This window comes from Nothobranchius furzeri, chromosome 9, assembly GCF_043380555.1.
Source record: "Nothobranchius furzeri strain GRZ-AD chromosome 9, NfurGRZ-RIMD1, whole genome shotgun sequence".
NCBI lineage: Eukaryota > Metazoa > Chordata > Actinopteri > Cyprinodontiformes > Nothobranchiidae > Nothobranchius > Nothobranchius furzeri.
Window position 1 is genome coordinate 68,907,472 of NC_091749.1, and position 12,900 is coordinate 68,920,371.

Sequence of the window (12,900 nt, forward strand, 5' to 3'; positions counted from 1 at the left end):
CCGACTGCTTCTGCTCCACATAAACTTGTCATGAGTCTGCTGTTTTTCCCTCTGAGTCTAATTGTAGGTGGGCGTGTCGGAGAGCCTCAGCTGCTGCTGATTTCCCATCAGCAAGGCCAGGGGATTTAAGGAGTGGCGTGTCCACACTCCAGCGCCGGTTGATACTCTCACCTGGGTAGCTTCCAGCCTTGTCCTGAAATTGTACAATTTTTGCAATCTTGCTCTGCTTGTCCTGTTTAATTACCTGTCCTGCCTTCCCCAGTTCTACTACCAAGTCTCAGCCTGAGTTCTCTTCTGTCCTGGAGTGTGTACCTCAGCCTCGCCACTCATTCTTCCCTGGTCATCTGCTCTCCGCCGTTCACCTGCTCTGGATATTCATCAACCACATCCATCCAGCCTCAACCTAATTCTCCATCAACCAGACCTGACCTACCCTCTCCTCACATTCATCCACTGTTCTGGCTCCGTAAGACCTCCCTTCCCTCTATTGTTTCTGGTTCTCTCGTTCCTGGTTTAACCTCCGTGTGTTTCATTTTTAGACCTCGACCCGGTTTCCGCTTCGTCTAAGTTCGCCCTTAGTTCCCGTTGGCTTTTCCAGCACCCGTTTGGAGCTGCGTCCTTCGTTATTTTTTCATTTAATAAAATCAAATTCATATTCTTACCTCCTGCCTTGTGGTGATTCTTTCATGTGGGTCAGGAAGCTTCCTGCGATCATGACAAAACTTTGTGCGTGATCAAATGTCTCTACAGGTGCTTTCTGAGCTGAAGAGGCTATTCTGCCTCAGACTGGATGCGTCATGCCTCTCCATATTAGAGATGAGAACAAGCGCTGTTCAGCCAAAGTTTCATAATTTCATAAAAAGAACATTTTTCCAAGTGACGCATCCCTCCGAGAGACCGGGTTTCCAGACCGCTTCAGTGGGAGGAAATCAACCAACATCCTTGAGTTTATCCGTCAAAATAAACAGTCAAATGTAAATATCTGTAACCTGCCATTTAACGGTTTTGCCTTCTTGTGAAGATTGTTGCAAAGAGAAACAACTAAACTTAACCCCAGAGCCACGCGCACTGCACTGTACTCCGTGACTGTAAATGAGGGGGAAAGGATTTAATCGGATCCTTTTCTCTTCAACATGGTTTAATGTAAAGTTTCATTCAGTACAAACTTTAGTTACACCAGTCTAACGAGACAAAGATTTGTATTCTGAACAGTTTAAACATGTTTAAAATGGAGACATGCGTGACGCGTCTAAAATTCGCACCTGCTCCGCTATTATGGAAATTTAACTAACAAGATGAATAACATCAAATTATTTTAGGCACAGACAACATCCCCCACACTTTTGAAAAGCTTGCAACGCGCCTGGTCGCTCGTGTACGTCAAAGTTATCTTTCATAAAAAGATAATCAATAAAACGATTTATATAAAATGGATCCAGAAGTTGTAGCCCATCTCTGCCGACAGTGTTTTGACATTTTTCACCCTGTTGGTGGTTTTACTGAGCAGGTACCACTTTTGTCATACGTTTCTTTTTAAAACATGTTTAGACTGTTCAGAATACAAATCCAGGCTCTGTCACGTTTGATTGTTGTAATTAAACTTTGTAGGTGGGGAAGGTCAGAAAGCAGCTCAGAAGCGCATATGATTACGCACAAGCGTGACGCGTCAACCCGGTCTCACAGTAAGACCGGGTTGGACCTGTTCAGGTTTACGCAGACAATCTTTACATTTAGAATTGGCATACAGATGTAAAATTAATTCAGTAAAATATAAAGCATTTTATTTAAATATCCATTCATTATTTTCAGTGGCGGCTGGCCAGTAGAGGGCGATAGGGCGCCGCCCTCCCAGTTTCCCCACTGTTTTTAATTTTTATTTAAAAAAATAAATAAATAAAATTAACAATAATCACATATTCTAAGTTAATTGTGTGTTTTGTAACAAAAATAAATCATATATATAAATTATATTATATCTATTTGGTCTCTGCCGAGCGGTGGAGGCTGTGTGCTGTGTTTCAATCGCCCAAACAGGACGAGACCCGCTGTCCAATTGCTGACAAGAAAATCAAAGGGTAGGAATGGGAATGTATCCAATCAGCGTCGACGTTGTTTCAGAACGTTTCAGAAGCATGATGGGCGATAGAGCTACCGCCAAGGCTTTCGTTGGTGTTCGGTAGAACTCGGAGTCTCGTGACGCAGATGTAATGGACGCCAGTGAGCCTACAACCAGGATACCGGATCTCAGCAGCCACTGAATTCAGTTCGGTCTCTTCTCCAGTATCCGTTCGAGAGGAGAACTATGGTGGAAAAACTTAATGTCAAAGAGCTTGGACCAGATCAGCCCGACGTAAAGATAAGCCAGCAGGAGGAGGAGAGAGGTAAACTGTACACACGAGGCTTCTGGGAAGGCTTGGCTAGCTGGATGCAATCACGCTAATGCGTTATTTTGCTTTCCGTGTTTGTTATTCAAAACGACTGTGACAGATGAGGCATGGATTGAGTCAGGAGTTACGGACATGAAACATTTTTCTGAGAAGGTGAAGAAACGAGTTATCCCGGTCACACATGGACAACACGGTGAAGCTAGCTATGCTAGGCAGAGCTAACATTGCCATGCAGCTAGAGACGAGCACAGGCTTGCAGTGAATAAACACAATGAAGAAGTGGATCAGAACCAGCACATTTTGTCCAAGAGAGAGATGTCAACACAGTGTATGAGCACAAGGATGACCTCCTCAGATGTTTCCAGATGATCAGAGACTCGGATGACTTTGATCCAATCACTGAGAGAGAGGCAGGAGGCTTTGTGAGAATGCTGGAGGAAGAAGATTTCGGCTTTCTGCTGGCATTGTGTCACAAGATCATGCCACATGTGGACATGCTGTTCAACCAGCTGCAGAAGAGGAACATTGACTCTGTCTACATCACAGGGGTCATCCAGAGCTTCACCAACAGCATGCAAAAGATCAGGTACATACTTGTTTATTTAATATTATTGTGATGAAATTCTCCAGTTGTTTCACAAACAGTAATGTGGATGTGGACCATATATGGTCATGTTATTTTATGTGCAATTTAATGCAGTATTTTTCAACCTTGGTCCGCAAGGCAGTGTGCCAATAGTCAGACACACGTGGATTAATCCCTTTGTCCAATAATGTAAGACAGGAAATAAAAGAGCTGTGCTTAATTCAGGAAATAGTGAAGTTGTGCACAAAGCTCAGAAAGCACAAGTTTGTTAAAAAAAAAAAATAGCACAGCCCCACCAAAAATATTTTTCACCAGCCGCCACTGATTATTTTACAAGCACAGAGAACCGCATCAGATGGATGGAGGAGCTGCATGCAGCTCCAGAGCCGCAGGTTGCCAACCCCTTATTGTCCCCAGCAATTTTTAACCCCCACTCAAGTGTATGGTTATTGTCCCCAGCAATTCTGAAAACAAACTGACGCCCTTGGTGGAGGCTATTGAAATGTCATCAACATACTGAATCATGACTGTCTGTAGAAAGTGTGATGTCAGAGAGCATGTGGAGGAGCGAGACGTGAGCATTCCCTCATTTGGCTAGCGGTTTGGGCGGCCAAGGTTTCAAGTTCCCTTTTTGTTTGGGTCCGTTTAAGTCAACTAGCACTTTTTCCTGCACGAGTGTGGGCGAAACAACCTCTTGATCCTTAATTAGGCCTCCAGTTACCTTAAAGACAGGATCTTGGAGTCCATACTCAAACACAGCAGAGCTGTCATACCTGTAAGGAGGTGGCAGGGAATACAGTGGAGCAGAAGGAATTGAGGGGCCCCCTGTGTGTGTCTAGCGGCTTCACAGGAACTTCTGCTTAGCTCTCAGCTTTGTGTGTAACGTCAACAGAAGCTGACTGCTGTTGATGTTTTTCCACCGCTAACACCATCAGAGACAAGTTTTGCGACTGTTGTGATTAAGTGGGCTCGTGATCGTTCATCATCTAACTCCTGAGGCCTTTTCTTACCCTTTCTCCTTGCCACAAAACTCAGCTTGTCCCCTGCATCCACTCCAACCTGGTTGTGTCTGTCCCTCAGAGCCATTTCAACCTCAAACATAACCCGGCATATCCAGCAGCCAGCTGGATATGAAATATGTTTCAGTACAACCTTCCTTCCAAAATGACTGAACAATACATTCATTGGGGATTTTCTCACTGTAAAATTTTCACTATATTCTTACATATTGCACCTTTAAACATATATTGTTTGGCTTCACTGATCATCCATCTGAGGAAAAACAGCATTTTTGTGTAATTAATCTATTTTACATAGCCAATTTGCATATTCATAAAGATCAAAATACTAATCAAAAACCATTGTTCTCTTCATTTGAAAAGGAGATCAAACTATATATGATCACTCCACTAATGTTAACGCTGTTGTTTACACACAATTCTTTTTACGTCTGGCACAGTGACTACCAACATGTAGCTGATGTGCCAACTCCCCTAAACAGTTCTCCTGAACTACCAGCACAATCTCTGCTTCAAACTTAGATTACAGTTTAAAAACACACGTTTGTCAAGGAAATCATGAAGGAAATCTCTTTTCACAACAAACATTGTCATTAAAAACTGTAAAATCAGCTGCCCTACTTTTCATACCAACTTGTTGAATTGGAAAACACTTTTCACACATAATTACAATTACAGGTCTTCACAGTTGTTTATTCACATTTTTTTAAAGCATGCAACATATTTTTAGAACTCTACACGCGAATCCAAAAACACACACATTCTTCTCAAAATGGTCTTTGGTTTCCAAATGACACGCAAACCATCACATGAGTAAACATTTATAAGAACCAGATTAACTCTGATGTGTAAAATATTATGACCACTTCTCCAGTCATCATAACAACTTATTGTGTTCAGTGTTACACTTACTGTACTACGACAGTGCATTAAATATTTCAGAATGTTTGTGTACAAAACTCACAAACACGTTACAAAATATACTTTAGTGTGTTTTAACACAAAACAACAGAGTTCATCCAAACCAACACAGAGTTGCCTATGCAGTGGTCTACATATACAAACAGAAGACTATAATTAACAAATTTACCACAAGTTTTACATGGATATGGCTTCTCACCTGTGTGAATTCTCATGTGTTTAGTCAAGCTACCACTGTTAGTAAAACATTTACCACAAGTTTTAATTAATTAAGTCCAGACGCTTTTCTTTCAAAGCTCATTAGACTACAATGTCCTGGATGACTGAAAACCATCACAGACATAATTAAGCTAAAACAAATAAAGAAAAAATGAATTAAGAAACGACTGTGCTGCATCTGCTCGTTTTTATCTGGCCACAGCGCCTCATCCACATCACAAGCAATGTGCTCCCTGACCAAGCAGAGTAGAATTGAAAACTTGGGAGTAGGGCTGTCGCGGTAACCGCAAAAATGAAATATCGCGATATGAAGAAGCCCACCGCGCTGCATCATGGGCCACCGCGATTACTGAACTTGGTTCAACTCAATGATGCATGTTGAGAAGGATGGCTGCACTGGTATCAAAACGAAACGTTACTTCGCTCCTGTGGGAGCGCTTTGGTTTTCAGTACGTCAGCTGCTGCGCAGCCAGAGTCCTTGGCCGAGACAGAGCTGCCACCAGCGGCAAAAAATAAATAAATAATAAACGCTCGGAGACCTGCTGAAGTCCCGGACAAGCACTGCTTCTGCAACCGTCCCGAAGAGAGTTTGAGCCGAGCTGGAGCTCACTCGCTACCTGCAGGTGGAATGCATCCACCCTAAAGAACCCCCCTGACATGGTGGAGTAACAACCGGGAGAGATTCCCTTTGCTCGCCAGAGTCGCACGCAAGTTGAGTTCGGAAGCGAGCGGGGCCGGACCGGAGCGGAGGGGAGCGGAGGTAGTGGAATTTGGGGTAAGTGCAACGAGCGCACCTCCGAGAGGGTTTTCAGTGTTGCTGCAAATGTTGCCACCCCTCTCAGATCCTCTCTCAAACCGTAGTTAACATGCTGGTTTTCCTTGTATGTAACAAGGACGTGACCGAGCTATAAATCACCGTCATTCGTGTGTGTGAAAGTGAAAGTGAAATGATAGTGCGCCCGCCCCCCGGCGCGCGCGCGCCCGGTACATGTAATTTTTTATGCTTGTTTCTAAACAACTAAACAAAATGGGGACTTGTTTCTTATTTGTTAGATGCTGCAGCCAAATTTGCATTTAAAAGTTTAACCTTCTCCTGAATTTTGTTGTTTTTAAGTTCAGTCGGACTCCGACTGTCGGAGAAACGAACGTTACTGCGATCTGTGTTGTTACTACCCTTTGATCTGCATTCAGTAAAGCGTTATAAAAGAAGGCACGGCAATTTTTAACCTTTTTTAAATGTGTAAACATTATGTTTAGATAGTACTGCAATAAAAAAAAGGACTGCAATAATATCGCATACCGCAATATTAAGCCACCCTGAATCACCGCAGGGGGAATTCCTCAACCGCGACAGCCCTACTTGGGAGGTTGTCAGGCCAGGTCCAGACCGCCTATTGAGGGACACTGGTATAAAGCAAGAACATTTTTAAGGCAGATGTGATCACAAGTTAAAGATCTGAGTAAAATAATGGCATGGGTTAGGAGTTTTCTCTCTCTAGATGTCTTTCCAGCCCTCTTCCCAAGGAGGTCCATCTGGAGCTGAACAGGGCCGACACGCCCACTGCTGACTGATTGGCTAACTCAAAAGCATGCCTACCATTACCAACTCCGATTGGCAGTGGGAATCAGCCTGCTGGAGGCTTCCCGCATGCGTGATTCATTATCGTTGATGCTGTGGAGTTAAGAAGCCTCTCACAAAAGCAGTTTTTTTCTGTCCCTCACTGCTTTGAGGCACGCGCACGCACGCACCCACACACACACACACACACACACACGCACACACGCACACACACAGACACACACTTCTGCCAGACACAGCAAAGCAGGATGCAATACGAAAGTCAGAAAGTGTCCAAAAGCAAGACTACTTAGGCTGCTTTTGTTTAATAATGGACACTGTGGACTTCTCTGCGCTTTTGACCCGCCCACGTGTACTTGTGACGTCACAGACGACCCGTGTCTTAAATCACGTGCGCATGTGCTCAATCACATCTACATTCCTAAGGCAAGCTATAAAATGTTATGTTGTCAGCTAATTACTTTTCAGAAGCGTTTTTCTAACAGGAAGTGTGGATGAAATAAGTCTCCACCCATGCCTTGAGCACTTGAAGGCATCTATGATATGTTGCCAAACATATTTTTATGAATACAATCTCAAGTGTGAATTTTCAAATCAGAAGGTAAAGAAAATGAATCTCATAGAAGATAAAATCAATTCTCACCTGTGTGAGTTCTTATGTGCTGAGTCAAGCTACCACTGTTAGTAAAACATTTACCACAAGTTTTACATGGATATGGCTTCTCACCTGTGTGAGTTCTCATGTGTATAGTCAAGCTACAACTGTTAGTAAAACATTTACCACAACTTTCACATGGACATGGCTTCTCACCTGTGTGAGTTCTCATGTGTTTAGTCAAGCCACCACTGTAAGTAAAACATTTACCACAAGTTTTACATGGATATGGCTTCTCACCTGTGTGAGTTCTCATGTGTGCAGTCAAGTCACCACTGTATCTAAAACATTTACCACAAGTTTTACATGAATATGGCTTCTCACCTGTGTGAGTTCTCATGTGTATAGTCAAGCTACAACTGTTAGTAAAACATTTACCACAAGTTTCACATGGATATGGCTTCTCACCTGTGTGAGTTCTCATGTGTTTAGTCAAGCCACCACTGTAAGTAAAACATTTACCACAAGTTTCACATGGATATGGCTTCTCACCTGTGTGAGTCCTCATGTGTGTAGTCAAGTTACCACTGCTAGTAAAACATTTACCACAAGTTTTACATGGATATGGCTTCTCACCTGTGTGAGTCCTCATGTGTGTAGTCAAGTTACCACTGCTAGTAAAACATTTACCACAAGTTTTACATGAATATGGCTTCTCACATGTGTGAGTTCTCATGTGTGCAGTCAAGTCACCACTGTATCTAAAACATTTACCACAAGTTTTACATGGATATGGCTTCTCATCTGTGTGAGCTCTCATGTGAATATATAAAACAGATTTGTGACTGAAAGATTTTCCACAGAGCTTACAATAAAATGGTCTCTCACCTCTGTGAGCCCTCTTGTTTTTTTTTAGTATTTCACCACCTACATTTTCTCTGTGTTCTTTGCTTCGCTGACACCTTTTATTCAGTTTCAGTTCTTCATTGCCGTTTGATTCTGAGTTTTCTTTTCTGCATCCACCCTGATCTTGGTTCTCAGGTTCTGTAGAACTCTGACACAATGGCTGGTTCCTGTTTGGTTCTGGTTCATGACAGTCTGTTTCTTCAGACAGAGGAGTATCCGTGAAGGTAAGATTTTCCTGGTTCAGGAGCTGCCCTTCATGTTGGAAAAGTTTTAGCTGTTCTGGTTCTTCCTGGTCTGAACAGGAGATCAACTCCTGGTTAAAGAGCTGCTGGACAGTCAAATCCTTCTCCTTTTCACAGACATGATGCTGTGGAAGATCTAGACAGGATAAGAGAAAAAAGAAATAGTTGATTAATTTGACAATTAAAAAAACTTTTTTTTTAACCATCTAATGCAGCAGTTCCCAAACTTATTTAGCCACGCACCCCCTTCTATGTCCCGACCATTTCGACGCACCCCCCTGCCCCACATCAGGTGTATTGTCGCATGCTCCCGAAGATCAGAGCCACAGACAGAAGTGGCAAAAGAAGAGGACACAACGGGAGGGGCCACATGGAGAGCAAAGATAAGCGGAGCCCAGCGGAGCCTGCTGATGCGAGTGAAATCGAGGCAGGTGAAGACAGGAAGGGAGCCAACTGAAGAAAGCACCACAGGATGTGAAGCCCCCTTTGAAGACAGCTCGAGCTTTAGAAGGATCTGAAACCATCCTACAAATGATAAATGATGACATTGTTTTACTATCTTGTGACGCAGATGACTAAAGATTACATTGTTTAGCTGTCTTAAAGTTAAATCATATATACATCACTCTGAAAAAGTGCTTGTAACATGAAAATGCTATACAATGGAAAATGCTTTGCTTAGCAGTTTTTAGAACATATATAAGAACAGTTAGAAGTAGAAGGATGAGCACGCACGTATGTATGCATGCACGTACGCACGCAGCGCGAGGTCACGGCAACGAGAGACGGAGAGTCTACAGTAGCAGCTTTTTCCTCTTAGACAGTTAGACGCAGCATACTCATAAGAGGATATTTAATCTTGGATTTACACTTTTATATCTTTTGAATTTTGGAATAAACTTTTTTGAAAAAGGATTCTCATTCATTGGATTTTAAGGGACAATTTAATCTCTTTGAGTGGGAGCTCCGGCCCTGGCCTAACAGGAGTGGAGGTAAGCCACCTTATTGCTTGTACCTGCTTCTCAGGACTTGTTTTTCAGGGTGTGACAGATTAATAAAAGATACCTTAGGCTAATGGGAGTTTCATCTCCCCCTCTCTCTTGAGTATCGGGACATGCCTAAGGGTGATAAGCCATGATAGTTCATTGGTTCAAACAGGCTCTTTTTGCACCAAAAAAGTCTCTGTTAAGCGTGGGAAGGAACCATTTCAAAGGGTGGATTAATTAGATTAATTGATAAATCTATGTTAGCCTGATCAACTAACTAGTAATCATTTTCTAGTTACCACCGCCCACTTTGCTGACGGAGACGCAAATTAACCCTGATAGGACCCAAATAATAGTCAGTAAGATTGGCCAACTCTGAACTCCCGCCTTAGTATCCAAAACCACTGGATAACAGGATTTAAAGGGGAGTGAATTAATACAGGAGAACCAGTACGGCGATTCCATTCCAACCTTTAAAATAGGAACAAGTTTTAATTGAGAAAGTCCATACCAGGGTCTGATACAATAATACTCACCACGGCCTCAACCTCCCTGAGTAAGCAGCGTAACTCGAGGATCTAACGGAACCTCTTAAAGGGCAGGCTCGCATCAGTATATTTACACACACACACACACACACACACATATAAAAATATATATATCAGACGTCACGCTAAAGTCACTCGACAGACGGGGTTAAAAAATATGATGGACCTTTTTCCCCATCACTTTCATTTTTATGTTTATGTATTATGCATTTTTCAAATAGTAATTAATAAACATTCAATACCATTACAGGACCAGACAGGACAAGAGGGGGAAAAAGAACTCAATTATGAGCCCAAGAAGGGACTTCACAGTTCACATGAACAACAGTGGAGTTCAATGGCACATGCACTTATGCATAAAGTTATCCCCTACCCAAAAAAATTGAGGATATAAACTTATTTACCAGTGATATAGTATTGTCTAAAGAAAGCAGAGCACAAGTGATAAAAATTAAAACTGCAAAATAACAGAGGGAGTCAGCGGAAAGCCCACTGCTGAAACCTGGCCCTGGTTTGGTCTCATTGACGAGGTGTTGGGACAGAGGCCTTCCACTAGTCCTCCGGTTCTGATTGCCTCCATCTTAATATTTAGGCAATATTATTCATCTACTTGTTAGTATGTTCTATAGCAATTTGTACTTTTAGCCACAGGTCTTTCAGTTGCTTAAAAGATAAATGAAATTAGCTAAGTTAGCATATGATTCCTGAACGCTGGTTCACTAAACAAAAAATATATATATATATATATTACCTGGATATGGTTGCTTCTCAGCCTTATATAATAACGCGGCGACGGAGATTAAGCAGGTCATTATCTAAAAAGTATAAAAGGAAAAAACAACAGATTTCTGGATCAATTTGAACAGCTTGTTAGCCTGTTTGCCACCGTCATGGTAGCTAAGCAACTGGATCTGGGGGCGGGAATAAAAACGAGGCTAATACTGTCCGAATTTAGAGCCGCTGACTTCCGGTTTTAGCGGTCTTGCAAGGACCCGGCCTTGCTAGACCGGCGAGGACCCGTACTCATAAGCATCCTTCCTCTGGATTCGGACACACCCAATAAATCTGATCTCGGAAAATCCCAGCTTTTCCAATGCAAACAAACTGCAAACAACAAACATACGACCATGACTAGGGTTGTCACGGTAACCGGTATAGCGGTAAACCCCGGTAAAAAAGTTGACAATAAAAATAACCGTCCAGTTTTTAAAAAACTAAATTATCTCAGTGGGTTTACCGTGGCCGCGGTTTCGGCGCAGTGACCCTTACCAGCCACCGTCGCTTCAGCTGAAGTTCCCGCGGCGCGCACACGCACTTTTTAGTTTGCAACGGCACCAAAACTTTGAAGCTGAAATAATGGCCGAAGGAGGAGACGGCAGCGCCCAGGACATCCATCAGCCCTCAAAGAAGACTAAATCGGAAGTATGGGCATATTTTGGATTTCTGAAAAATGCTGAGGGACAGTTAATAGAAGACGGCTATCCCGTTTGCAGAACGTGCAGGAAAAGAGTGTCTGCAAAAGGCAGCAACACTTCGAATCTAATGGCACATCTGCGTGACCATCACCCACGTCTCTACAGCCAGTGCAAGGTAAGTTAACATTAGCATTTTAGCTTAAATGCATGACGTGAGGACTTTTGGTTGAGGGAGAATACAACGAGTCACTATATACTGCAGCCGCAGCGCCCTCTGCCAGCATTTAAACCGTGTCACGGACACCCTGTTGCTGGATGAAGCATCTTATTTGTTGACGATGAAGAGAAATATACAATTAGTTCCTTGTCAATGATTTGTTTACTTATTAATGCCATTTATACTTGAACATTTGGATTTGATTACATAGTGTAGTAGTTATTTTAGTAATTTGTTTAAAGTGGCTATTTATTTTAAATACATATTTTTTAAGGTTGACTTGTACAGTGCTCAAGTCAAGTGTGGACTGGAGTTTTAGATTTTCATTTTGATAATGAAGAAAACAAGTATATGAGAAAACAAGTGGTGTTTCTTTGATTTGTTTACATATTGTTTATGTTTTGAATGTTTGGATTTGTATAATTTAAACCTGCACTGACTACGGTAACATGTTCCAGAAAAATAAGCTATTTGTTCCTTTACTTGTGAAAAGTTGCACTTTGCTAAGGCTTTGTGCTATTTTAGGTTTAATAAACACTGTTAAACCTTTTCAAAACTATTTCAGTTTGTGTAGAACAGGACTATCAATGCTTTCTGAACATATGCAACACCGTTTAAAAAATACCGCGATAATACCGAAAACCGTGATAATTTTGGTCACAATAACCGTGAGGTTACATTTTCATACCGTGACAACCCTAACCATGACCAACTGTGGGTTTCTTGAATGGTGGAGATGGGAGAGCGTTGGAGCAGCCTGTGAGCCAAAATGTGGAGGCTGCCGTAGTGGAAATTGCTAGCCTGGTGGGAAAGAAATGACCCTATCAGAGGAGAAAGAACTCGAGATCATCAGAAGAGGACTCACTTATGTTCAACAAGATGAACATACAAGTGCTGGCCAGTAAATTAGAATATCATCAAAAGGTTGAAAATATTTCAGTAATTCCATTCAAAACGTGAAACTTGTACATTATATTCATGCAATGCACACAGACCAATGTATTTCCAATGTTCATTACATTTAAATTTGATATTCATAAGTGACAACTAATGAAAACTCCAAATTTGGTATCTCAAAAAATTAGAATATTCTGAAAAGGCTGAATATAGAAGACACCTGCTGCCACTCTAATCAGCTGATTTACTCAAAACACCTGCAAAGGCCTTTAAAAGGTCCCTCAGTCTTGTTTTGAAGGCACCACAATCATGGGGAAGACTTCTGACTTAACAGCTGTCCAAAAGACAATCATTGACACCTTGCACAAGGAGGGCAAGACACA

The 12,900-nt window shown here is 42.1% G+C and overlaps 1 protein-coding gene across 2 annotated transcripts in view; it reads right to left on the bottom strand.

The window, feature by feature from the left end:
• Positions 1-523: 523 nt before the first annotated feature.
• LOC139061561 (zinc finger protein 846-like) overlaps positions 524-12,900 on the bottom strand; it is a 52,542-nt gene continuing 40,165 nt past the window's right edge. The window contains exons 2-3 of one of the 2 annotated variants that reach the window (XM_070555139.1): positions 8,698-8,979; positions 524-8,590 (exon numbers count right to left, since the gene is read on the bottom strand). In XM_070555139.1, coding sequence (XP_070411240.1) covers positions 7,344-8,590; positions 8,698-8,979 — 1,529 coding nt within the window. In that variant the 3' untranslated portion in view covers positions 524-7,343. The remainder of the gene's footprint in view (positions 8,591-8,697; positions 8,980-12,900) is intronic. The other variant, XM_070555140.1, reaches the window with a different exon arrangement.